The sequence below is a fragment of the Struthio camelus genome, chromosome Z (genome assembly GCF_040807025.1).
Source record: "Struthio camelus isolate bStrCam1 chromosome Z, bStrCam1.hap1, whole genome shotgun sequence".
In the NCBI taxonomy this organism is placed as follows: Eukaryota; Metazoa; Chordata; class Aves; order Struthioniformes; family Struthionidae; genus Struthio; species Struthio camelus.
The window spans coordinates 11,976,884-12,004,753 of NC_090982.1; the positions used below are offsets into that span (position 1 = coordinate 11,976,884).

At 40.0% G+C, this 27,870-nt stretch overlaps 2 protein-coding genes across 11 annotated transcripts in view; one reads left to right on the top strand and one right to left on the bottom strand.

Annotated features, from left to right (window-relative positions):
• Positions 1-1,411: 1,411 nt before the first annotated feature.
• RNF170 (ring finger protein 170) lies at positions 1,412-26,913 on the bottom strand. Of its 8 annotated transcripts, none has more exons than XM_068929077.1 (8): positions 26,784-26,913; positions 25,386-25,517; positions 16,741-16,884; positions 11,961-12,036; positions 10,486-10,594; positions 9,312-9,385; positions 6,867-6,971; positions 1,413-5,163 (listed from the first exon to the last, which is right to left on the bottom strand). In XM_068929077.1, the coding sequence occupies exons 3-8, from the start codon at positions 16,875-16,877 to the stop codon at positions 4,894-4,896; spliced, it is 771 nt and encodes a 256-aa protein (XP_068785178.1). In that variant the 5' UTR covers positions 16,878-16,884; positions 25,386-25,517; positions 26,784-26,913; the 3' UTR covers positions 1,413-4,893. The 8 variants fall into 8 exon arrangements, with proteins under 8 accessions (XP_068785182.1, XP_068785178.1, XP_068785177.1 ...); XM_068929076.1 differs by lacking the exon at positions 26,784-26,913 and adding an exon at positions 26,122-26,171; XM_068929074.1 differs by lacking the exon at positions 26,784-26,913 and adding an exon at positions 26,055-26,118.
• The window catches only part of HOOK3 (hook microtubule tethering protein 3), a 93,778-nt gene continuing 92,171 nt past the window's right edge, over positions 26,264-27,870 (top strand). For 2 of the 3 annotated variants that reach the window (XM_068929072.1, XM_068929071.1), the window contains exon 1: positions 26,264-26,411. In XM_068929072.1, coding sequence (XP_068785173.1) covers positions 26,355-26,411 — 57 coding nt within the window. In that variant the 5' untranslated portion in view covers positions 26,264-26,354. The remainder of the gene's footprint in view (positions 26,412-27,870) is intronic. The other variant, XM_068929073.1, reaches the window with a different exon arrangement.

The following is a 27,870-nucleotide window of genomic DNA, read 5'->3' on the forward strand; positions in this document are numbered from 1 at the left end:
TGAAAACAGGACCAGGGCTGCTTTGGGAAACAGATTTCAAGCTCTTCAGCCATTTCAGCTGCCTCTGAACATTTTGGCTGGGATGCTTTAAGCTTTTTTTTTTTTTTTTTTTTGGCACAAGTATTGCTACACTGACTACTAAATCAAAGGGCTTGGGAAGCATGTTTGGAAGTCCATCTGTCCTTGAGCATGAACAAGTTCAAACTCCCATCCTTAAAGTGACTCAGACCTTTTCCCCCTCTGACTTTCAGATCCATTCCCTCCTCTCCTGCAGGGAAAGGGGAGATAAAAAACAAGCCTACACCTTCTCCAATTGCAGCCTAAGAATTGTTCATTAGTTGCTCTCGCTCTTTCACTGCCAGTCAATATTATCTCCTCACATTAATCCTCTCAAAGCTTCCCTAGTCCCTACCCTCAGTCTTTCCATCCTAATGAGTTTGCAGCCTTTCTGAAAGGGCAGCGATGTGGCAGCTGCCAGCAGTAATAGGGCTCTTCATGAAGTCAGCTGAACTACCGCTGCGTGGCTGTTAAGGCACCCTTCACGTTTATTCACACGTAAATAAACACAGCAAGAGGATAACTGGGTGGAGACAGCTAAAGCCTGTCAGAGGCTACCAGCTTGCTAGGACAATCGATACATCATTTTCTCAGCCCTGCTTGGCAAGACCTTTGTAGCATCTCTTACATTTAATGTCTGCATGTGTGTACCACACTTAAAACCTTGTAGAAGATCTTTTTAACAACTATGCAATTAAATGTTTTTCCATGAACAGTACAGCTGTGTAACCAAGCACGCTAGAAAGTTCACCTCAGAGCCCAGAAGACCTTGGCACAGCCTGGCCCTGTACTTCCCGGGAAAGACGTTTTTTAGCAGAACGGATCACACCTTCCTCGTGAAACAGGGGTTTGTGACATGCAGCAGAAGCACAGGGTTGCAGCACAGGCCAGTCACAGCCAGCTCTTCTTTGCCCACTCCACCCTATCCCAACACAGACTATTTGCCATTTCCTTCGGTCTACCTCATTAACGGGATTCTCATTCACCTCCTTTCTGCTTTTCTTTGCTTGGTGGATTGATGAGTGAATATGCTAATTAATCATCTGTGCGAGCTTCTCATTGTGAAAGCTTAGTGCCCATGGACTTGAAGGCACTGGTTGAGCTGTTCAAGGAAAGACATTTAACGTCCTTTTGGGACTAAGATCCTGGACATTTTGTTATCCGATAATAGTAATAATAAACAATAGAGAGCTATATCTGGCCATCCTGTCCAGAGGTGCTAAGATGAGAAGCAATAGAGAGCGTTTGTAGAAGAGCTACCACCAACTTAAGCGGGGGAACAAAAGGAAGGGCAGAGCAAAACACATTTCCATCTAGAAGGCCAATAAAATAAATCAATAAGAGTCTCTTGTTTTAATAGCAATTTTATTATAATTACAAGTAATAACAGGCAGGTTTGAATCCTTTTGTGTTAAAGGATTAATTCATTAATTTTAATTTTCAAAGGAATTAATCCTTTGTCTTAAAAATCTAGAGTAACAAGCAGGCCACAGCTATGAACAGTTCTATGAAACCCATGGAAAATCGTATCCCCAAATTACACCACTCTGCCTCATCCTCTCAGACATCAATGGTGCGGGTCACAAAACAACACAACACAGAAACAGATTGTTCTATATGGCGCTTGTGATAACGGTCATCATCAGGCCTCAAGATGCTACAAGTTATTCTGTAAGAGCTATGACACAAAACTTCAGCTTTCCTCTTTGCTAATACTGCTGGAAAAAAATCAAATATTTGACACAGTCTTAGGCAAAGCCATGAGAACCTTTTAAGAATGTTATTTTGCCCTGTATCTCTTCTCTGCTGCTAGACTCTTCCTTTTTATTTATTTTTTGCCTTAGGGAGACAGCTGCCCCATTCCATGAGACATGCCACGCATCTAGCCACGTCTGCAGTGCTGCATGCACAGCATCAGGTATTGCTTTCACATTCTGAGGCTAGCTCTCAGCTCTGTTTATAACACTTACCTCGAACACTGCTATCAGGATAACTTGGGAGCACACAGTTCAGGAAGACTAAATACTCGTGTATTCACCCCCAGCTTCTTGGGCAGCCCTGCAGCTTAAGCAAAGCTCCAGCTGTACTATTAGCGTTACCCAAGACAGCTAGTTTACAGCTAGTTCACAGCTAGTTCAGATTTGCCTAAAGGAGCAGTGGCCAGATATTGCAGGGCAGACATATCCTTTCGATATAAGACCCTCTTCACTTTACATTACATTACAGCTGACCAACAAAAAAAAAGTTTCCACAAAGGTATCCATATGCAAATCAACATATATTGGTGAGAAAGAGAGATGGTCCTAATTCTGTCAAGCACTTAGTATGTTGAATTAAAGCCCATAATGCTCCTCAATATCCTAAATTAAGCAGAGGTCTCAAGTGAAACCTTTCCGGCTGGCAGAAAGGAAGAGGTGATTGAGGAATCAGGTTATAGGAACACTTCATACAGCTACTCAGAAGTGGCTTGTGAGTTAGGTACAAAAGAGGGTCTGTTCTCCAGAAATTCCTTAGATGAATATTTCTGCACGGACCTCTTGACAGCAGCATGTGAAATTAGGGAGCTGAGTCAGGAAATCAGTAATAGCTTGTCAGCCAGCTTCAGGTACATCTATATCCACTCAGGATTTAAAGGGGCATGGAAAAAAGTATAAACACAATTATAGGATAAACATATGAGGGAGTTATTAGATGGAGAGATTCTATGAACAGACTCCAACAACAGCTCATGCTGTTCTCTAAGCAGACCCACAAGCTTAACTCCAGGAGAAAAGCAAGTGTTAAATTTACTTGATTAAAAATACTTGGCAAATCTCTTGCAAGAAAACAGCGCTTACAGCAAAACTGCACAGTCCTATCTCACCAACATCCTATACTACTATCTTGCTTTGTACATATATTTAACAGTTCATGAATATTCCACACTTATCCAATAATACCATAATGACTTTTAACTGAGGTAGCCACCAAATCACCATTGATGATGCCAAAATAAAAGGAAAATCTCAAGATGGATATCGAAGAACAGCTAAAGTTGGCCAAAACCCGTAGAATTTGCTTACAAAAGTCACTTTCTGTCTATTCTTCCCCCATCCTTGTCTCACTTGCTTTTTCACTTCTTGCCCATCTCTAATAACTGAATACAGCAGCAAGGAAAAAGTAAGCTTTCCAGTTCAGTTGTAACATGGCTTTGGATTTTCTATAGCGAGTTTTCAGATGAAGAATCACTGCATTCACTTTTAAATGAATGTCCCTTTCAAAGTACTGACACTGAAGAACAGTGCCTGAAGTGCTGTTCTGTGCTTGGCGCAGGGGATTGGTTCTATCACCCTCCTGCACATACCTCTGTACTAGAACCATATGGAAAGATCTTTGCATGAGCAGAGACCTCTGCGCGAGAAACAGAATCTGTCAAAAGTCAATTTTTTAATGTAAGTCACTTCCTATATTATGTAAACATGCAAAGAATCCCCTTTCTAGTCCCTGTCTTTCAAGTACTCAGGAAGTTAAGGTAAAAAGGCAAACACTATCTTTCCTCTAACAAAAAGTACATAGATCAAGAATACCCTAGAGTTTTCTAGTGGCATTGATTTCAAATAACAAAAATATTTTCAGATGAATTCTGCAGCAATGATAGCCTATATTCAAACGCAACAACAACAACAAGTCAATGTTAAGGATAACTAATACCCTGGCAGTTTTGAAAACATTTCCAGGATTCTTTGTGGTCCCTTATCACAGAACTTTCAAGCTAATTCAGACCCTCCCCTCCTCCACCTACAACCAAGCCAAACAATCAACCAAAAAACACCAGCCCCAAACCAAAACAATAGTACCTAATTTGTTTAATATTAGTGTTGCAGAATTCATATGCAGGTAAAATTCTGAATTGTAAATATCCAGTTCTGACTCTTTTATTTAATCACTAACTAAAATCTGAGGGTTCTTTCTACCAGCTAAATACTTCAATGCAACTACAGGGATGCAAACTCTAAATTTAGATATACTGCATTAACCTAAAGCAGCACACAAATCAGCATGAAATACCCCACTTTCAAAATATTTGCTCCCCAAATAAACAAGCCTTAAGAGAAAAATTATGCTCCCATCTAAAAATAGAGCATTAACCAATCTCGTGTGCATAATATTGGATGTTTCTCTGTCTAGATCAGATGGTATATGCATATTCCAAAATATAAAAATAAAATTGTATGAATTGCATGTGACAGCAGTGCAGTTCAAACAACACCGAGGAGTTTTTCTTTGTTTCTGTGAAGCATGAACTGTGGACATCAGCAAACTGCAGGGTGAGAACTGCTATGCTGTCTTCAGTTTTTTTCTTCCACAGAGATACACAAAACTTTTTTTTTTTTTTAAAAACCTCTAGCCCCACCATAGTGAGATATTAAATGATTTTATAACTGTACTGTGAAGAGTTCCTGAATTTCTTTAAATATGTCTCGATTAGCCAAACAGATTTTTTTTAAGAAGTCCTTTACTAGAACTTCTTTTCCACAAACCATACACCAGAGGAGGCGTTTTCTACTTTGATTACATACAACTGCTTATCAGGTATAAGCAGATGAAGGTAGTTTATTACATTATAAAACTAACTTCATCATTACTGAAATGTATGTAATATACAAACTAAAGTTCCAGTTAAACATCACCACTTATTAACCCTTCATATTTGCGTAAGATTATCAACTAGAAGCTACGGAATTGTAAATACTGAAATTGTACGCAGGCACCCTGTTATATCACACTTAGGTCATGGTTCTCTTTTGTTGTGGCTGTTCCACAACAGCCTCTGCATCTGGGTCATTTTCCTTCATTTCATCTATTCAGCCGCTGTGTTACCACTTCTCGGTACATGATAGAGATGTATATCAGCAGAAGAAAAATAACAAAGAAATCATCCAAGAACCCGAGAATACCAAAGAGGGCTTCAGGAAGAAAATCCAGAGGTGAAGCCAGATAGAGCAAGGCTCCAAGCAAACAGAGGAATATCCTGATACGAAACATCCAGAAGAGGCCCCCAACAGAAAACATCTCCCTGAAAGCGTGCCGTAATAAAGTGGGTAGATCCATAATTCTTTCCATAATCTGTGAAGAAAGAAACCAAAAGTTAATATTTGCTTTAGCAACAAGTCCATGCTTAATGGGTCTTCTTTTTTAGTATTAAGTTTCCATTACTACATCATAAATTTGGAATCCATTAGTTAACAAGAGTATAAACTCTGAATCAGAAAAAAACTCTCTGGATTTAGATTTTTCAGAGTAAAAAGTTAAAAGATTTAGAACATGCGTGTTTTCAAGCAACAGTTGCAAGCTATATTATTTTGTACAGTAAAAAATACATTTGAGTCACCACAAATACAACAATAGTATCCGTTCAGAAGGAAAAGCAGCGTCTCTTACAGGAAAACCAAGCACTAAGTAATTAAGAAACGGCAAACAGGATAACTGGAAAGAAATATTGATCAGAATGGAAGACGTCTAGGGATCCCTAGAAAAAACAATGGGTAAAGTAGAAACAGACTGCAATTCTTCAGAAATGACCCTATCCCTCCAGCCTACAGAGAGTGATTTATACAGATTTCCAAAGGACAGATCAAGCTTGAAAGTAAATTGAAGAATCCTTAAATGCATCCATCCCTGGCTCCTTTCTATCATTTGAAAATGGTTCTGTCATCTCACTGAGGAATTGCTTAGAAGAAAATATCTAGGTTTTTCTTATGAGGCTTGGGGTCAGCTGAACTTTGGCATTTTTTCAGTACTTTCTCCTTTCCTAGTTTACTCAGAGCCATGGTATTAAAGGGAGTTATTGCCAAAGCTGAAAAAGTACTCTAGAAAGGAAGGTGAAATGTGGTTAAGGCAATATACTGTGTGCAGATCAAAGGCAGCTTATCTAGTCCAGTTCTGGGCTCTTAGGAACTTCAGGCATATCCTCTGACCGGTTACTACTCTGCATCAAAAGCATGCAAGTTCTGTGCTTTAGAAAACGAAACAAGAACATTTAATTTCTCACTTCTTTTTTGTTTCCTTGGACTGTAAATATTTGTTGGTGATGTTTGTTAGTATGACTAAATCAAATAAGCTGATGGAAACAGGCAGGGTATCAGTAAAATTAATGTTATCCACATGCATGCATTTCACTTTGTGAATCAGGACGTGCATGTAAAAGATAAGCTCATAAGGCTGATTTTCTCAAGTTTATAGAACTTGAACTACATCCTTTCACTATTTATCTATAAAAAAAGTTTTGCACAGTCACAGAGCAATACAAAGGCTGTATTATAAGCTAGCAGGAAAAAAAAAAAAATCAAGAGCACATATGCCTTGAAATCAAAAGAGGAAAAAGAGGAAAGGCACAGAATAAAACTCAAGACTATTCTTCTGATCAAGTTAAAGAGATTTGTCCAGAAAATGTTGTTCTTTACAGCTCATATATTTCACTCAGTATTTTTAGTGGCTAAATATCAACCCTTTCAATGTAATGAGTTCATGATTCAAAAAAGTGCTTAACTCATGCTGAAGCACTCTTTTTCAATAGGGTACTCGAGGCTTATTAGCAGTTTTCAACTACAATAGAAATACAAGGTTCTACACAGACAAATTACAAATAATTGTATTCCGGTATTTTAGGTTTGCCTTAACTATATGAACATGAATTTCCTAAGAAAAACCCGCACAGCTCCTACACGTTACAAACAGAAAATTCACATTCCAGGAAAAAAAAGTCAGAAAAAATACTAACAATCTTCTCTGCAGTCACTGACCTCTACCCAAATTCTCCCACAACTTACAGATCTGGGCTGTCCTGAGAATCTCCGATTGTAATCGTTAACATCTTGAAATACTTGGGTTGCATCCTGCTGATCTTCACCAAAGAGTGGTAAGAACAACGTTACCTAGGCACAGCAAGGAGATTTTGTTAATGTGTGACTGGCTTTTCAAACGCAGATACTGTGAACTATAAATGAAATAGCAGTAATCTTCAGTTAACTAGACAGAGCAAACTTTTTGTTGAATATTTAGTAGCAAGAGAAAACGAAAACTATTAATATAAAACACATGGGTACTGCTTCTAAGTGTTAACAAGTATATTGCTTTAAATTCTTTAAAGAACATTGATGCATTCTAAAAACGATCGCTGTAAACTAGCATAAGAACCTTCCTTCTCAGGGAGGTTTACAGGACAATTTCCAAAACATCTAAATAGCTTATGTTTCAAAAGTGAGGTAGATTTACGAGAATAAAGGAAATTTAGCGTAATTTAGCAAGTCAGTCTGGTTTTGTTTCTTAAACTCAAAATCAAATACAGCTTCTACCAAGGCCACTTTTCCTCCCTCTTTCGGAGGACCTTGCACATCAGCAAATCAAGGCGAAACTTACACTCTCCTATGTCGATATTCATACCAAGACCAAAGAGAATAACAGAAGCTGTCAGAAAAAGGTAATAACCTCCAGCTCTTTTGTAAGTGCAGTATATTCTTCTATGTTTTTGAGTTAATTTTCATGTAAATATATAAAAATATGGAAAGTGGTATTCCCATACATGTTATGTTATCTGTCTGCACAGGAGTTTCTGAAACCATAAGCCTTGTATTTGGAAGTGATGTTCAGGCAGAAAATGTAGATTGCCAAAAGAAAAGAAAACACACTGCATTTTAATTTATTACAGCCTGCAAAAGCTCCCCAAGTACCTAGCCACTAAATATATTTCCTAACCTTCCCAGAACACAAAGTACTTGTGGCTTAAAGAGCTGATTACCCAGAGTCTATTTTCAGTAAGGCACACCTGCCCCCCACCACCACACCTTTTCTGAAGAAACCCCATCTTTCTCCAAAATATAAAGCCATTACCTTGTAATATGTTGAGCAATATTTATTTCTGGACTAATATTAGGTTTAAAAGGAAGCATTTCACTACTTTCCACAACTAGATGTGAGATTTTAAACTTATAAAGAAAGCTTCTCCAAGCTTTCTGATACAATTCATTTGTATCCCTGTAAAGTTTCAAGTTACTGGACTCTGAACAGCTTTTTTGAGAGTGTAAGGTGAGGAACTCTCCTGTAGGCATTTTTAAATGGAGCATTCACACTGAGCACGTAACACTGTGATTACAACTACACTGAAGTTCTAGCCCTGCCACAAACTTTGTGTGACTCATGTTGTTCATATGTATACACTTCAATTCCGCATTTACAAAATTTAACTTCATTTTCCCTACCTCAGAGGAGTGAGTAAAAATGCCTGATCAAAATGTCCCACCCCATTTACTTAATCCAAAAACAAAAAACAAAACAAAACAAAAAAACCCAGGTAGAAGAGCATCTATCTACAGAAAGATGTGAAAACACTGCTATTTTCTGTTTTTTCATTCTCCTCACCTTGGTTTTTGTGCTTTTCTCCTCCTTGGCTACACTGTAACCCACTCATTCTTCTTCTAGCCATACCTATTTTGCTTTCCTTCATCTGTCTCCTTATACCACTTGTAGCGCTGATTCAAAGTCAAACTTGGATACAGTGTACGGGCACTGCCTTGAAACACGCTAATAATTATGTAACTCTCTTGTTTGTGCATTGTTACAATACAGGTGTACACTTTTGTTAAAATACAGACTATGAGACTCTGAGAGCTTGTGTTAATGAATTGCAGGGACATATTTCAAACTGACACTGTAAGTATGTTGTGTAGGAAGGAAGCTAGCGCCTGCTCTACAAAGCTCCAATTAGTAATACATAAGAACTAGAAATAGGAAGAAGATAAGAAATTGGTGTGGACGGGGTTTTTTGGCAGGGAAAGAAGGAAGAAAGAGGATATTTCTTAGAAACCAGTAGCATTTTGCCTACTGGCAGTCTTCCACACCTGCCACGGCTTTCCGATCCAACTTCTGGTAAAGAAGCAAACTACCTCTCAGAAAGACAGCAGGAAAGAATCATAGTAAGACCTTATGATTTCTGTTTTCATATACATCTTTCTAGATAGATGGCTAGAATTATCAGTGCTCTTTCCTTAAATCTGAGTTGCAGGAACAGTCTTGCTGACTCTTGCTGAGTCACTTGGCAAAACAATGAGTTCAAAAAATGTAATGTCCACAGTCTGTACTTCACACATACATATTCTTTCAGCTTCTCAGGTTTCTTCTTCTATCACTGTTACTACTGCGGTTAATATGTAAGCGCTTTTTTGGTAAGCCACAGTAGGTATGCAAACCATTAGGTCCACAATCATTTGAAATATTACCGTTTGTCTGCAGATTGGACAACGGATGGCACCAAGCCATGAGCCATACCTCCAGTAGGCAATAATACAGGAACCTGATGAAAGTAAGTTAACAGTAACAGAGATTTAAACGTCTGAGTTGAAACAGTTACTTTAAGAAACAGTATCTAAGCATTAAGCAAAACAGCAAAACTGCAACCTATAAGCAGTTAAACTGAAATGCAAGTCTTCGGGTATAATTTTCCACGGAATGTTCATTGAAGAACAAACGTGTTTAAATTCTATACTATTAATGAGATAAACCCTGAACTGGTTCAGCTGCATCATTAGTTTTAAGAGAGTGTCTCCTGAAGAAATATAGAAAATTTCTTAATCGTTAACTGAAGAAATAAGGAATTAAACCTTTTACTAGTTTAAAATTTAGCTAGGAAAATCACAGAAATCACAAAAATCAAGAGTTGTTAAATTCTTCCTAAAAAAACTGGCTTTATTGTCAAAGCCTCAACAGGTGTAGGTATGTATAAAAAAATCTAAGTCCTTTTACCGCTTCCCAAATTTGTCAACTCTTTCTTTTAAATGACCAGGCATTATATGAGTTATATACTACGTAACACTAAATGAATTAAGTGAAATAATTCTACTGGGAACCTGAGGGAGAGGAAGCACTGAATATCCGTATCTATCTAGCTATAAAAAATACACGTATAAATTTACATACATACACACACACACACATATATATTTTCCTCAAAAGCCCTAAAACTGTAAGCATTGTGAACTTAGTCTGAATTCTTCAGGACTTCCGAGAAAAACAAATAAAAAGCCTAACTATGTATTAATGATAACAACAATATAATTTTTTATACTTTCTATGCAAGTTTTTTAAATGGCTTAATTCCAAGTGTCTTTCAGCCTCTTCAGTTTTTCACTAGCTGGAAATAAACAATACTCTGTCCTTAACATTTTTTAATTAACTGCACTTTCAATCCTGACAGCATGGAAAAAAAAACGCAGCACAGTTACACACGATTGTTTACTAGCAAATGTACTTTCTCAACAAGTTATACAGAAAATTATTTCTAACGCGGACTAGAAAACAAGCAGCTAAAATTGAATAAAGCTTTACATTAGGGTGATAGTTCTACTGCCAGCGTTCTTCCTGAAGGGTTGGTTTGTTTGTTTGTTTTTTGCTTACCACAGAAGAGATGTCCACAGTTTGTTTCAATAGGAAACGTAGCCTGTTGCAAACAGACTGGACAGGACATATCGGTATAGAAACGATGTCTATCACCAGCAGACGCATCCTGTTGGGACAAAAGACAAATGCAAAACGTCTGAGACCATCTTTCATATGAGAAGTCTACCTGAACTTAAAAAATAAACAAGTCCAGTGTTCATTTACTAGAATTCAAACACTCGAATACAAACCTATGTAAAATGAAACAGAAATATATTAACATTCAAAAATTAAATATACTTCAATGTAAAAATTGATTCACTAGGCGAGTTCTTTCTGTGATAGGCACATTAGTTTCTCTATATCTGTTTTACATAGTATATGCTTCAATCCAGTTAAGGACTACAAAGGAAGAACCTCCCTGCTCCTACACATTAACTAGGTCCCGCTAGTTTAGATACACTGAAGAATTAGCAGCAGCTCAGATCTAGACTGTTACTTCATTGTCCTAAGTAGCTCTTTCCAGAACCAGGTAACGGATTTGCATCATTTACCAATAGTTACAATTTGGTGTTCCCAAGCCCAAGTATAGAGGTAAGTTTGTGTGTCTCCTAGTAAGAATCTGAGATGCTGGATGATTTGCTTTGGATTTGAACAGCCGACAGTGATCTCAGATTACTGCTGACTCCTTCTAGCATCTTGTCAACAGAAAAGAACCAATAAACCTAGATATACACACATATCTGCAGCTATATTAAGCAGATATATCTGTTGTGACTGCTAAGCAGTGCTTGGGTCAGCTTCCCATGTCACAGAAACAACTGTTACGGCTGTGTCCTTACGCCTAAAGGAGCCCTGATTAATTTCGCTGCCACAAAGTGTTCTTTCTCCCCAGTCCGTCATGCTTCTCCTCCACATTAATACACGTTGTAGTCAAAAATCTGTCGTCGTTTCAAGAAGTATCATCACAGAGGAGTCTCAACACCTCTGCAAAAAGCACGGCTTCTCTCATTCTGTGGCTAGGAACCAGCAATTTCCAACAAACTGGCCTAGACTCTCTCAAACCCTTCTATACGGTAGAATTGGATGAAATGCGTCTTGCCTGGCCCTGTCTGCTCTGCCACTGTTCTGCTACACATCTTTTATCAGTTTAAACATCTGACCCCTGCCCTGTGGCAGCAAACTGTACTCCAAATTTCCATTTTTTATCATTAAGTTCCCAGAAACAGCGCAAGAAGCACATAACATAACGTAGCATACTCCACCTTGTGGTGAAAACTGGTTTGAAACAAGAACCAGCCAAATCTTTAATTTTAATGACTTGATACATTCATAAAAAAACATGTGCCATCTTATTACTTGATAAATTCTAAGGATGCCTCTGTAGACTAAGTATGCTTCCTTAATTTTCAAGGCTAGCTTCTTCCAGAACCTCAGAAGAGAAGTCTATCCCTTATCAAGGGGGTAAACGTTTCCAACATTTAGCACAGCACCTGCTCTGTTTGAAGCTGCTGACGAAGAGCTCGCACTAGCTCTTGATTTTCTGGGTGTATGTTCTGATGTTCATTTCTGTGAAAGGAAATATAAAAAATGAGAAAAGTTGAACACTAAGACTCAACACTGAAAAAGAACTGACTGAATAAAATGAGACTTGGAACAAAGGAGAAAAAAATAATTCTTTCCTGGTATAAAGGATGTTAAAGGCAGTACACATATAATTAAGGAAACAGCACAATCATTTAACATACTAAAGTTATGTCAGCCTTTGTAAGCTGTATAACAGCAAGATTTTTCAAAGAGAAATTCCATAATCTAAAAAGTTGTATTAAAACTAAATTTTTGTCTCAAAACCATTTAAAATTAAGTCATTAACTTGAAAAAAATCAAGTTATTTGAAAGCTCTTATATTAATCATGTAGAAATATTGTTAATTTTTGCCTCCACTGCGGCAAATTTTTTTTGCTGGTTTACACCTCAATTTCTTAGTTTTTTCATTCACTACGTAAGATACCGTAGAGCAAACTAAACTGAAATAATTAAGATTTTTCAACTAACCGAAAGATTAAGACATAACATTTACATAAGAAGGGGAAGATAAAACTCTTAGCTTTAGAATGCTGACTTTATGTAACCAGCAGCAGACAAGATATAAAAAGAAATCGCTGTAGACTCTAGTGGTAAGAAAAATACAGGTTAGAGATACCAAGACAAAGGGGAAACAGACGGAAGGGACTCACTGAAGAAAGGAAGCTGGATATATCAAATTTTGACATTCAAAAGCACAGTGGGAGACAGGATTAGAAGTAAAAATGACACTGATAAGTGTAAAAAGCATTATGTTAAACTAAATATGAATCAACAACATCATGTGGTACAAAAATGCAAATCTGTATTCTGCATTTATACATATGATTTCGCCGACATTCTGCTCAGCACTGTTAAGGTCTCAGCTGTATTCTGTTTTCCATTTTGGGCTAAATGCATAAAAAGGTGTACAGAAGCTGGAGAAAGTTCAGAAAAGAATGATAAGAACCACTGGCCACGTTTTTAAAATACCCAAGAGAGAGACTGAAGAAATTGGAGTTTGTATAGAAGATGGGTTATAGAGAGGAAAGAGGATACGAAAAGTCTTCTATTCTATAAATACAACCAATTATTTCTGAGAGTTATTAAAGGGTGATGGAGAAAAAATTTTAATTGCTAAGCGTACAAAAATCCAAAGCGGTTACCTCAGGGTACTGTGGGCTACCTTTGACTTAAAGTTAAATAAAAAAACAGGTTAAACTCCTTCCAGGGATGGTCTAGGGAGGCTGATCCTCTTTTGGAGCTGTGGGCTGGACTAGCTAAATTTTTAGGACTTTTCTGGCTGCGGTTCTATTTACATGATTTCCTCGTAGCTCTCTTAAGTTTCTGAAATATTTTGCATCATGTGATGTGGGCAATCATAATATCGCCTTACTGTCATCTTTAACATTGTATCTCCTTCATTCTTTCTTAAATAAGGAACAGACAAAATGCGTACTTACACGCTAATAATTGCCTGATTATCTATAAAACATAAGTTTGGTTAACAATACTGCGGGGGTCACATACATGAAAGTTATATAGTGGGAAGCTTACCTTGGAACTCTTCTTGCCCTCCTTTAGTCAGATTTTGTGGATATTGTCTGACATGCATGTTACACGCATACATTTTTTTTCCTGTTTAAACTCTACAAAGTTAGCATATTTTACACCTTCGTTTTGCCAACACTTTGATATATATTGAAATTGGATTCAAATCACACACAACTGGAAGGTATGAATTACAAGCCAGTTTATTTCAAATCCTTCAAACAATTAGTTTTGATTTTGCTCTTAGAGTGTTATCCAGTGAAAAGCTATGCTAACCAAAAATGAATTTGAAGTGCTGAGAAGTCAAGAAGACAAGGTAAATATACCCAGACAATATTGGCATAACATCCTTGTACAAATACTTCATATATATGGTTTCAGTTTGGTATCATATGTTATGTTAATACATATACAAGATTATTTGCAGAGCTACAGAAGTACAGCATGTACAGCATCTGTTACATCTGTTACTCATGCATAAGTTGCTTATGTAACCGAACACTGCACAATGTCCAAAAGGGACAGGTAAAGCTCTAGACATATCCTGTCCATAACTTCTCTCGTTACATGAGTGTGAGACAAGACTCTGAAATAAATAAGAAACAGTACTGACTTACATAATACAGGCATTACCGCACACAAGTTAGAAATAAAGTTAGATGCATACTCTCCTCATTTCCTGATTTTGGAGTGTTAGTGATGCAACCCTATCTTAAGGTGTCCTGTACTACCAAACTGTCATTACTAAAAAGAGTTAGGCTGCCTGCATTAAAAGTGCAAAGTCACGCAGTGAAAGTAAGGAACAATAGATATGGGGACCGGAATATCACTGCAATACCATTATTTTCCAAGACTGAAAATCTCTCCTCTGCTGAAAATACTGACTTGGTTTTATAATAAAGCCACATGATGGAATCGAGCAATGAGGGAAAAAGATCTAAAACTGCAGACTCATAAGAATGGGTTAGGTAAGACCCATCTAGGGCGAGCAGGAAATCTCTGACATATCACAGTGGAGGAGAAGGTTCCCTTTAACTTGCTGGATAAATTCAGATTTCACAATCTCATTTGTAGCATGACAACCTACCCACAAGTTTAAGAAAAGATGGAAAAAGTCTGGCTGCATTTTCTCAGAAGTTATTACTCAAAGACATACAGGCTTAATAAAAGTGTTTAACAGTGACTGAACTGAACAGCTGCAACTTGGCAGATATTTTAGTTATTGTTAATATTTGTTTCTTCATCACAAGCAGAGACCATCAACTCATGCCCTAATGTGATGCTTCAGTGGGTTCTCTCTGCTACAAACAAGTGCAGCAACCATATCCCTTAACAGTTCTTTTCATACTCCACTTCTGCCAAGAATCTACTTAAACATACGATCCTTGCTGCCTGCTTCCCCTTCTCTAGTCCTTTTTATTCAGTTCTTGTAATCTTATCCATTCTCCTAAGCCTACTTTGCTGTATTCATACCCAGAATCTGTTCTTACCTAGCTTAAGTATTTCAGATGTTGCATACAGAAATATGGCAAAGAGACTGAGATAGTGTACACAGCATAACAAACACACAGAGTACTGTATTGCCAAAGATAACCATAGAAGAAAGAAAACTCCTCCTTTGAGATTTTAACGGAGATGATGCACAGATTTGGAGGTATGGAAAAAGTGGTACTGAATACAGACAATTTTAGGAGATACTGGAAGAGACAATGGAGCTTGAATAAGGTACTAGTTAGTCTTTCAGAAGGCAGTGACACTAGGCAGAAGAAAATTAGCTTCAAGACATCTAAAGCACTCTGTGTTCTGAGTTTGCTTTTCTAGAAGAGAAACTGTTAAGGTGTGTAAAAGAATCCACAGTCTTTTTACTTAGCTCATTCCACTGCACAGGTAGGAAGCAGACATCTTCCCCTCCCAAAGCGACCCTTCATCATTGATGTATCATCTCCCTGATGCCAGTTCTGAGTGAATCCCCATTACTATTGCCCATTGCTTGTTCCACTCACTCTTTTTCATATTCCTAACTTGTGTTCCTTTGTAAAGTTTAGAATGTTTCGAAATTAAATGCAATCATGCTTTAATTTGAAAAATTAAACATTTACTACTTAAATATACACCTACAAATTCAGGTCACAAATGCTGATCACGTGAGTACAAGGGTTAGGGGAAGCTTGAGGGAGCAGAGGAAAAGATGACTGAGGAAAGAGAGACACTCTTGGAGGCATCCAAAAGACTGAAATAGCCTTGGGAAGAAAAGCAAGTTGAAGTGTATTCCCTTCTCTAAGATTCCTTTGGCACAGCAGATAGAGCTTCCTTTTCCATTTCATCTCCTGCCCCTGAACAGGAGCACTACCTTCCAGTCCTACCAAGCCTCCCTACTTCTGATTTCTTTCATAGCTTGCTCTCCACGTATCCCCCATACAATCGTCTCAAATGGAATCCACGCGTGAGAATCTACCTACAATGACGACAATGAATATTCACTAAAATGAAATTCTCTTAGTTGTTAAAACTCATCTGTGCTTGGAAGTCTACATATTTGCATAAAGCCAGGCAATCTGAACTTTACACTTATTTTCCCAAAAATGCGTAGGCTAACACACCCATTAGGTCCCAAGGAAAAACTCTGAAACAACACATTAGTTTTGCTCAACTCTGAATTTAACACTTTTCTTTGTGGAAGGTGCATTACAGTCCACTGTTTTCCAAGTATACGCATTTAGAAATAAATCAGTCATTCTCTCTCCATTTTTTTTTTTTTAAGACATCTGCAGCTAGGATATACAATGGAGGATTACATGTAACTTTAGTCATGCGGTCATTATTGACAAATAAGAACTCAATAAGCAAATATGACACCAGCAGCCATGCAGACTATACATTAAATCATTTTCAGTCTTGAGGAATGATGGACATCATTCAATTTGATCATCTAAAGATAAGGAAGAGTTTGGCCTCACTTTTGGAAAATGCATCATTTCATTCTGACTGTGTATTAAATTATGAAACTGCCAGGCAATTAGTTGAGAATAAGTGATTGAATAACGATGTATTTAAAGCCACAAAATCACAGCCGTTGTACGCTAACGCAACTATCTATTGAAAAAGTTAGCATTTGACAAACTGAGGTATGTTGATCAATTCGTATCAACATATTCTCACCTTAAAAGGGTATATACCAGAGCAGCAATGAAAGTGAAACTGAGCACAACTGCCACCAGTACCTGGTCACTTATTCCTTCTATAACTGAATCATTATCTAGCTTCAAACTCTGAACTTCTGCTTGGTGACTGGCCATTCCAGCTCTAAAATGTAAAAAGAAATATATACATACAAATATATATTTATATATATTTTTATATATATATATATATATATGCACACACACACTTTATAGATACAAATTACTTATATACACATCTATTCATACACACAATAAATTCTTGAGGTTCAGATTAGTCATTGCTTGAGCATCAAAAATGATAAAGCAAAAGGAAACAGCTGCATTTTACCAAACACAGAGATTGCTGCAGAGGACTATAAAGCATTGTTGTTCTTACACAGTAGCAAGTCTCAAATGATTTAAAAAAAAAAAAAAAAAAAAAAAAGCAGCATTCAGGTACTTTACCTGGGGATATTTACCAGATATTTACCAGGGATAGGACAGTCTGCTGGATTTGACATATTCTAAGGGCGGTCCATTTATAAAGAGTATAACGAGTTTATATTACCAAGAATATTGGCTAGTACACAACACATCACTGCTGTTAGGCTAAGATAGTGTACTTTTGAGAAACCTATTTTACATCACTTATGTGAATAAAGGAACAAGAATATTTGGGTTTTAGCTGTTTTTAGAGTGACTAATGTCCATTTGAATACACAGGAATCATGTCACGCATTTTATATTTTATTTGCCTTCTCTACTATGCATTTTACATCCTTCAGCTGGAAACACAGGAAAAGCTTGAAAGAAACAGAATATTTTCAGGCTTCTCTCACTAGATTCGTTGTTTTATATGCATTTCTCGTCTGCAAAAATCAGAATGAATTGCCAGCGCTAACATTCATTAAACTACAGCTGGAGACATAAGCAAAATAAAATGATCTGCGACATACTGCTAAATTGCTCCTGTTGCAACCAGGAAGTGAAATGAATCACAGCTGTGAATATTATGAAACCAGTAGAATTAAACTAACCTTGGGAAAAGATAATAACAACTGTCATATTGAAGCTGTGCCCATAGCACAATTAAAATATTTGTCCTATGGGGCTGACATAAAACATCAGTATCAGCTGATAAGGTCAGGTAAGACTTACATAGAATACAAGTCATGGGGATTTTAGTGCAAACCTGTAATGCACTACCCTAGCACGATTCTAGCATGCTCAACTGCTGTTCTTAATTTAAAAATACCATGTTTTCCGCAAGACAGGTGCACTTACTATCCAGACCTTTCCTCATACCAGTTGCAGAGCTTTTTCCAGGCTTTGGTTCATTTGTGGGAGCCACCTTGTGCATCAGTAGTCAAACGGAAGCTGGTATATTCTGACACTACAGCGGAAGGGTAAGTTCTATTATTAAGTTCCACAAGAACAGAGAAAACTTACTGAGAATGAATGGTAGATTCCTTTCGTTGTTCCTATATTTTTGGGCTTCCGCTGTGAAAATCTTAATGAAATAACGAAGTGACGCAATAAACTAGGGTATCCTAACACGTATCTCAACCTGAACTGAGATTACTATTTCTGTAACTACAGTCATGATTTTCACTAATTACAGTTTTCCACAAGCAACTGTGTCATAGTCCGACTATTAAAATGTCGATTAATATTTGGAAAGAGTACTTTTTCCTAAAGATGGAACACCAGTGACTCATCAAGGAACGTGATTAAAGTAGGTCAAAATCAAAACTTATTTCATAGGTACTAATGAATGAAAGGCACCAAAACTTTGTAGAAATCTCTCACATAGGAAAGGCATCCTACACAAGGAGCTATAGCATTTCTCCACGTAGCTAGCTGTACAGCTATACTGCCATAGTTAAAGCCATGAGGCTACCAGTGTTCTGAAAATTTTCTGAGCGTCAGTTCCCTGGTGCTGAGGGTCTGGACTTCTAGGCATGCTGCGGTGCCTCCCCAAATCAACATCTTCAACAAATACACTTCATTCCTCTATATGTACAGTCTTGGAAAAGCTCCTGTTTCATACAAATATATCTTTCTGGGACATCCATTTTCCACAACTATACGCTCAGGCAGAGCGTTGAGATCTTCAGTGCCTACATGTTCACTCCCTAAGTACCATCATCACTCTACTAATCTCTACTATGTCACATTGTCATCTCTAGGTTGACCACTTCGGACAAAATACAGGCAAATAGCAAGAAACTGGTAGCTGATAATCACATCTCCACACTGCTGCATCAGCTCTGTTAGAATAGACCAAGATGCTAATACCACCTGCATCCAATTAAGTGTTAAGTATTTCCTTAGAAATATACACTGCTGCAAAGGGACACACAGATGCTTTAATTGCCCAGCACCTTTGGAAGACAAAGGTTTATCACACTGACACTTGAAAGGCTTCCTGTATCCCTGCTTGCTTGGGACACTCTTGAAAGTGACACACCAATTGTTAGTACCACACCAAATGAAGCAAGTTTCCCTGAAGAGCCTTCAGGGCTGTAGAGCTCTGTCTCCCCCTCTTCATGCTCCTTAAAATAAAACACCCTCAATCTTTATCTGCCCGCTTATCTTTAATACAACTCACCACATTTGCTTGCCTTCATTTCTGCTCATATACGCTTCTTGAAATACCAAAGAGCGGTGCTGAGGTCAGCAGCAGCAAGAAATGAATAAGAAATACATAGACTCTCACCTTCTCTTCCTCCCTGCACACAACTCCAGTTATTTGCATCTACCTACTCACTTACCACGGATGACTTTCCCAATACCCATACATTTCACACAAACATCCTCTCAACAGAAACTTCTGCACAGTCTTTCTGGCTACACATAAGGCCACTCCCCCAAACACTGTATCTTTACTAATATATATCAATACTGGCAAGATGTATAGAGGGAAAGTGGAATCTCTGCCTCTTAAGTCTCTCTCCCAATTGCTTCTTCTACTGAATTGTAGAGAAGCTGGACTAGTGGTGCTTAAGGCTCAAGCTGTTTATTTTAACTTATTTGGCTCTGGACAGCAAGTGAGTGCTGAATATATTCCCCTCACTACCTCAAGCAGTTATTTCTGAGTCAGCTCATTCCACAGTACAGCTGACACAAGCTGTGTAGACTAGGAACTAAAAGTAGGTGCTCTTCAAGTAAAAAAAATCAATATAGACTTTCATAGATAAGCCATTTTAAGTTTCAGTAGAGGCAGTAACCTACTCTTACATCTGTTTTAGAAAGTGAAGAAGCAATGGCTCCAAGGAGCACATTACTGAAATACAGCAATTTTAAAATTCTCTCACTGAAGGAGGAAAAATTTTTCTTATCTCAACTTTGTTTGGAATATTTTCCAACAAAATATTTAGAACTGCAAACTTGTGGGTTATTATTTCTTCAGGTGCAACCAGAACAGCCCCTGAACACATCTTTGGTGGTTTGAATGCAACCACTTGTTGGCAACTTAGCCAACAGTCCTAAAAAAGCTGCTCAGGAGTCTTGCCTTCAAGTGCATGGGTTTAGCAACAGTACTCTTTCCAGTTGGTAAAATTAACCGGCAGGCTACAGGAGGCTTAGTCTTAAATGATCTAAGGAAGACCTTCAGCCTTCTCATACAACCACCATTGACAAGAACTTCCCCCTAAGCTGCATGTCAGAAAAGGCTTTAAGAATCAGACTCTACCAGAGACACTTAATCTCTCCTAAAATAGCAACCGGTAGTAATTTGACGTCATTCAACAGCAAGTTGATGAGATTTGTATTAAATTATTTCCTTCGATCTTTATCTTGCTCCATTACATTTAGTTGGCTATACAAAAATAAAATATTTCCTCAACCTTTTAAAAATGTTTTTATGCAAAAAAATCAACCCTCTATACCATGTATTTCAGGCACTACATAATTTAAAAGCTGCCCTTCCTTCTCTGTAGATTCAGGCTACTTTTTTGTTTCTCTTTATAATTATAAAAAAGGTCTAAATTTTTAATACTCTGTCTCTGGTTTTTATAAAAGAAATTCTTGTCTATAGTAGTAGCTTTTTGAGAACAGTGCCAAATTAATAGGATGACTGTTAATGGGGGGTGGGGTGGGGGAAGCAATAATTGAAAATGGATTAAATTTTGAGAAGTCATTTTTGTTTATATTTAGGAATTTCCCCCTCTTTTTAGTCATTTAACTGTGAGGCAGTTTTCTTAAAGGAAGGCATAAGCCCACCCTGCTTTCCAATTAAAGAATGAAAAGTAGTCCACATCAAAGCAGCACTCCCATCAAAATTAGCACAGTTCTACAATCCACTTTGGAATGTTAAAAAGTATCAGCTGCAAAATTTAAAAAGAATAACAAAAACAATGGGCCTTCTTCTCACGTTAAAAGCAACAACAACACACAATTTAATTTTCAATTTCAGTTCACATTTAAACTACAGCCACTTGCTTGAAATGAAACAAAAGGACTGCTCGGTGAGGGGGGTGGGGGAACCCAGGGAATTCTCCTTTCCATTTGGCCTAACTGAATGATAACTGGACTTTGCAGCACAGTACTTTGACTGGGATCAGAGTTATTTGCATGAGGGCTCTTGATGACTACAGAATGTAAACATCCTCCAACAAACTGAATCGGCCCCAAAATGCTTGGAAGCAGAGAGGAATGCAGTTTAGCTTTGTAAAACCATGCAGCTTAGATTGCAAAGAACATTTCAGACTACCTATCTGAACACAAAATCATCTCGCTTGTCCTTCATTATTCTGAGAGTGATTAATGACAACTCAAAACTAATTCGCTCGCATAAGAAAATAAGAATTTACAGGCCTTAAAAAGGTAGATACCCTTCCCCCTACTCCCTGGCTAAGTATAAACAATTCACCTTGGTTGCATGCAGGTTTACATAAAAAAAGGAGAACCATAAGGAGCAATTTCTTTATTACAACAACGGCTTTTATTCTTGGAAAAACATACAGATAACACTGGAAGGGGCATGAAGACGCATACTAGTGTGGATGCATGATCTCTTCGTTTTTCAGATTTGCAAACTATTATGAAGACTCTCAATGTACTTCACACAACACAGCTGGAACAGTATCCCATGCCGTGATCGATACGGAAATGAGACACAGTCCTGTGTTTGCCATGATGCGTTAAATACTTGTTGCTAGCTAGCCAAAGTCAGAATAGCCCCTTTCTTTTCTGTAGGATTTGAACTTTTCCAAGTTCATCAGGGAAGTACCAAATGCTAATATACTTTGAGAAAGGCTAGAGTCTTAGGACCCACTACTGAGGGAATGTGCAAGTGTAGTGAAAAAAAGTCTTTTCTAAGAGGCTTTCTTGGTGCCTGAGCAGTAAACTAGAAAATAATATACAAGCAGTACTGCTGAGAAATACAAATTACTAAGAGCAGCTCTTCAACATTTTATCGACTTTGAGGGCATGGTACAATTTGCTCAACAACTTAAAGATAGGTTGGATAACGATATGTCCTTTCAAGGCTGGGCTGGGAGCGAACTGGATAACAACTACCTTTTCACTACATTTTTATTCCTAGTGTTTTCTTTTTGGTGCAGCACCGGCAACCAACGCCTCTGCTTGAAAAAAATTATAAAAATGAAGACTGTAGTAGCAGTCCAGGGTACAAGTCAGAGCTTGTAATACCTTTTGCCTGTTGTCTTTTACTAGGAGAAGCATTATTCTCCTTCCTTAAAAATACTCCTTACTTTGCATAAGTTGTGTGTTTTCCAAGATAAGCAAATTTCTTTCTGACTAGTAAAGTACTACTGAGAAAAGATAATAAAATGAAACCATTGGAAAAGCACTGAATGTTTTAAAGATTATTCCTATGTTTCTCATTTTTATTAAGACCACAAGCCACATGAAAGCTTCACCTCCTTAAAATTTCCTGCTGTGGTATAAAGAACTGAAATAAATTAGTTTCATTTGCATCTGTAGGTTTCTAATAAGACTGATAACAGAACTCAACCTTTAGCAATATAAGCCTATCAAAATGGAGCATATTTATTCTGAAACCCACCCCCGCATGCATATTTGCTTGCATTTAAATATTTAAAGCATGAATTTAGCAGTTTTGGTTTCATTTAAGAGAAACACAGAGAGAGCGCCCCACAAATACGACAAATTCTTAAATGCCGGAAACACCTGAGACCTTTCTTTCATCAGAAATTACCTTTTACTTCCTACTTTTTGCTAGCAGTGGGTACCGGCCACTGTCAGAGGTTGCGAACGAGGCTTTGAGAACGGATTTGATCCAGCGCGCTGGATCCTACGGGTTTTTTTTTCCGCACCTCCTTCACGCACAGCTGACGGGTATGGGTATATTGCATTCGGAGAGCACACCCACAGCAAGCATTAAGCATATATGAAGAACAACAATAACTGCACAGCATTGAGGACTTCAGTATAAGCTTACTAGCCCATCCTAAATCCTGAGCTGCTACACTGCTACATTTTACCTAGGTACTTTAAAGTTAGCATACTGAAACTGGACTTGCAAATAACAGTGCAGACATACATAAAAAGCAGAAATAAGAGAATTGACAGATGGCGTCTTCAGAAAACATGGCTTTGAAGAAGCAAGATTTATTAATTTTTAATTTTTGTGAACATAATCTTATTTGCATAAAGAATACATAATAACCTCTAGTACTTAGTAACTATAGCTTGTAAAAATCAGGATGAGACAAACCTAAGCAAACAATTACTAAAAGAAATAAAAATCAAATAAAGCAACATACAAATTGACAAGATATATTCTGTGGAAAGATTAAAACAGAACTGGGGAATATCTCACCACGATTTCACGCAGCAGGTGTTAATACAGCATTATTTTGAGCAAGCAGCTACTTTGGAGTCACAAATCAGCTCAGCTGGTAGAGCAAAATTACAGCTAGACTCAGCTGTGCCACATTCAGTTGTGCTGTCACCATAAACCGCACTTGATTTTAGGATACTGCTGAATATATTTACATACCTATATGCTCTCTGAGAAAGAGAGAGGAAAGAAAAAAGCGCTAACAATCTTGGTAGCTTTCCTGCCAAGCCAGAACAGGGGAAACTGAATGTTTTTAGTAAAGAAATAATACTTTTTTTCCATATACCTTAAGAATTGACCAACCAAGGCACTTGCCTGGTGAAGCAGGTCTCTGCAAGGTCTGAGGTCAACAGCCTCTGAGGGACATGTTTTCCTGGGGGGGGGGGGGGGGAAAGTAGGTACTCTATCCTTATTGGAGGAATGATGCTTTGCAAGTTAGAAATACAGCACAGGCAAATTCATTCTCTATTTCAAAAGGATTGAAGTTTCTTTTCGCTCAGATACTCATTTGTTCTGTAAGGGAAAATACCATCAAGTTAAAATACCACTCTAGTAGAAACAAATAAAGAAGCTTTCCATTATGAGCCTGAAACTATGTTGATGGCTTGAAGCAAAAAGACAAATACAATGGTCTGCACAGCATTACTATTTGGAAGACCTGTATTGACAATGCATGACCTGTATAAAACAGTTCCTAACAAAGTCTTCCACTGTTTCATAAGAATAAAACAGAGAAAGGAATGGAATTCTTAGTAACATAAAGGGTGAAATTAAATTCCTGTGCAGATCGGGACATAAGAAAGAGCCTGCCAATGCCTTCAGCTTGAATAAATTGCTTTTCTGAGCAGACAAGGAGAAAAAGGAAACAAAATCACTTCATTAGAAAATGATTTACTGATGAGTGATGATACTTCACCTAAGACTCAAAAGGCTTATTTACGCTAAACCTGTTGTAAGAAAAGTGCTTAACAATTGTTTATTGCACAATGCATTTTTTTCCTTATACAATCTCATATCTAAAGCAGAACACAAAACAAAACACATTACTGCATTTGTTTTCTAAGGCTTTTAAACCTTCTTCCTCAATTTGACAGCTGCTCTTAAAAGGTAAGAGGCTGAATTCAAAACTTGAAAATGAAAATAGCTGGTTATGCTATGACATCAGGGAGAAGATACTTTTCTGAATAAGCGGGAGAGTTTTCACAGCTCTTGTAACACACTTTCAATTGAAACAGGCTGACATAAAGTAATATCAAGATTTTGTCCATGCTATTTGCTCATTTAATGCAAGAACTGTGAGAAAATAGGAACAAAATGACAGTATTTAGATGCGCAACACTTTCTTTCTCGGTTGTTTATGCAACTCTCGTCCGCGTTACTAGCGTACCATGCTTGCTACTCCATGATGCCACATGCCAGCTCAGTGACTAATGAGCCGGGATCTGTATAACTTAATATTACATCTGATATTCTCATTAGAAGCTTCAGCTGGGGCAAAATTCAGCTGATTACTGAAAACGAGTTTGCTGAACCCTTCAGGCAACCCCTTTACAGTCTGATGTAGAGCTCCTCTAGCCAAGGAAGTAGGGAGGCAGAGCCACACTAGCCAAGAAATAATCTCCTATTAAGGTTAAACGTGAATTGAGTTATCCACAACTAATCTGATTTAATAGATTAACTTTTATGATAGCAACATTTTGCTGAGAGGGAGCTAACGTCATTTTCTACAGCAGAGAGAAGAGGGGGAAAAAAAAAAAAAAAGGAAATCTCCTTTTAAAGGCTGCTCTTGCCACGTGTCAGACTGCACTACTTACTAGCAAGTGCCTTTCCTGGGGTGCAGCAACCTCACCAGTCCACACTGCTGAAGTCAGAGAGCGGCAGAGGCCGGGGCCCTACCCGCTACCCACCAGAGACCCACCAGGCCGGCTCCTACGTGCGCGTCGGGGCTGCAGGACCGGGGGGGGGGGGGGAGAGAAACGAGGCAAGAGCAGTCAGCCTGCGGCAGGGCCTCTCCAGAGGACCACCCCCCTCCCCCGGGGGAACCTGCTTTTTGTCGGCACGCAAGTGCTACTGGGCTGGGGGAAGAAGGGGAAAAGGGGGAGGGGAAAAAAAAATAAAACAAAAAAAAAGCTAACCGCGGCGCCAGCCTTGCGCACCCGCGGTGTTGTGTAACCGCCAGCACCACAGTTCGGCACCGGCCGCGCTCGCCCAGCCTGCGCAATGCGCGAGCGCCCACGCGCCCGTTAACGGCTCCCCCGCGCCCGTTAACGGCTCCCCCGCGCCGCCCGCCAACCGGCCAGCCAGGCAACACGGGCCCCCCCGCCCCGCCCCTCCGCACCCTCGCCGGCTAGGGCGGCACGGCGAGAGGAGGGAAGGGGAGAAGAGGAGAAGGGAGAAGGCTCCCCGCCGGGCCGGGTCGGGGCGCCGCCGCCGCCGCCTCCCCTCAGCGGCGTGGGGGAGGGGCGCGGCCCGCGCGGCGGTACCTCAGCTCCCGGCGCGCGCGACGCTCGCCGCCGCCGCCGCTGCCCCGCCCCGCGGCCCCCCCCCCACCCCTCCCTCCACTCCGCGGCCGGGCTCGGCCGACAGCGGCGCGGCGCGTCAGGGGCGCATGCGCGCTGGGGGCGCGCGGGCGGTTCCTGGGAGGTCGCGGTGACGTGTCGACGCCACAGCCCAGGCCCGGGACGCGGGGGGGGGGGGGAGAGGGGGGAAAGGGGGGCGCCGCCACAGGACGCGACGCGAGCGGGCCGCGGCCGTTAGCCCCGCGCGGCCGCCGCCGCGCCGCCATGTTCAACGTGGAGAGCCTGGAGCGGGCCGAGCTCGGCGAGAGCCTCCTCACCTGGGTGAGTGCCGCGGCCGCCTCGCCGCGCCCGGAGCGGCGCCGCCCGCCGGGGACACGGCTCCGTGCACCCGCCCCGGCCGCCGCCGCGGAGATTGGAGCGGGTTGGGGTTGGGGGGGGGGTGGGGAGAAGGGCGCCGCCATCGCCGTCGCCAAGGCCGCCGCCCCGCCCGCCGGTGGGCCCGAGCCCTGCCGCGGCCGCCCTACCCCACCTCGCCTCCGGCCGCGGCGCTGCCCCCCACCCCGAACAAAGGAGCCGGCGCCCCGCGGCGGGCAGCGGCCCCCCTCCCCCGGCCCCGGCTGCCTCGGCTCCGCGCCTCTACCGGCGGCGCCGCGGGGTGCCCGGGCCCCGCCCGCCCCCCGCAGCCTTTTTTACCCGGAAACTTTCTTTCTTCCCGTCTGTTTCGTCTTCTTCTTTTTATTTTTTTTTCTTTTTCCCCTTGAGCCCCGAGGGGCGGCGTTCACCTGTGAAGTCAAGGTTACACCCCCCCCCTTTCCCTCCCCCCTCCTCTTGCCGTTACCTTTACTTCATCTTCACCTTGGGGCTTTGGTCCATGAGCGCGTTCAGGTTGCGCTGTTCTTCGCAGAGCAGTCCAAACTTACTGGACGGGGGACCGGGGTTTGCAAGCGCTGCTCCACGTTTGGAGCGGTGACTGTGCCATATCCTTGGAGCTGGCATTTTCTGTAGCAGCTGATTCATCGGTGAGCTGTTTGGAGCCACTGGATTTGTGGTTTTTTTTCTTTTTTTTTTTCCCTTTTGTTGATGTTGTCTTTCCATTAACAGTATTGGCAAGTAAATACCCATTGTGTGCAACTCTGGAATATGACTGACAGTTGAAAAGAGCTATATACTTACTCTTCTAGATATTTAGTCTGTGAAAGGTCGGAGCTGGATAAAACTGTGATGGTGAGTAAGTTGCTGGGGAATGGTAGTTTAGCTTTTTCTGTGAAAGTCAAAAGTGGACAAGCCAGGAAGATTCACTGAGTGTTGAAGGTGAGCAGGTGGCCCAGAATGTACAGAAGACTGAGGCTTAGGGGAACAGTATATAATGCAATGCCATGGCTACTCTCCTGCTTTATGCACGTAAATGGAATAAGTAACTTGAGAGTAAGTAACTCTGTTTCACTTCCCTTCACATCCCTGCCAGTCCTTGCACCTTCCAGAAGCATTGGCCACTTGTCCTGCCTTTGGGCTCCCAGGATTCCTTTTTCAGATATTGGGAAAGAAATGAGAATCCTCCTACTGTTGGAATTCATGAGGAAGTAGATGTGTGTGACTCTTGGTGAAGAAAGGCCAAGCAAGAGGCTCATTATGAGGGGGGGGGGGGAAATAAGTTGTATTGGGGGTGGATGGAAGATCTGTTGCCGTGTGTCGCTACTTTCCCTGTGCTCGCGTGCTTTAGCTGTTTTACGTGTGATCCTCTGGTGCTCTTTGGCAATAAAGTAGTCACATCGCTGGGAGA

What these genes read in the sequence shown, in the direction of transcription:
- RNF170 (XM_068929077.1), bottom strand. Translation starts at nt 16,877, where the DNA reads ATGGCCAGTCACCAAGCAGAAGTTCAGAGTTTGAAGCTAGATAATGAT. An exon ending in AGCAGCTTCAAACAGAGCAG is followed by an intron (nt 10,595 to 11,960) that starts GTGCTGTGCTAA and finishes TTGTCCCAACAG; the next exon opens with GATGCGTCTGCTGGTGATAG. An exon ending in CTGTGGACATCTCTTCTGTG is followed by an intron (nt 9,386 to 10,485) that starts GTAAGCAAAAAA and finishes TACTTTCATCAG; the next exon opens with GTTCCTGTATTATTGCCTAC.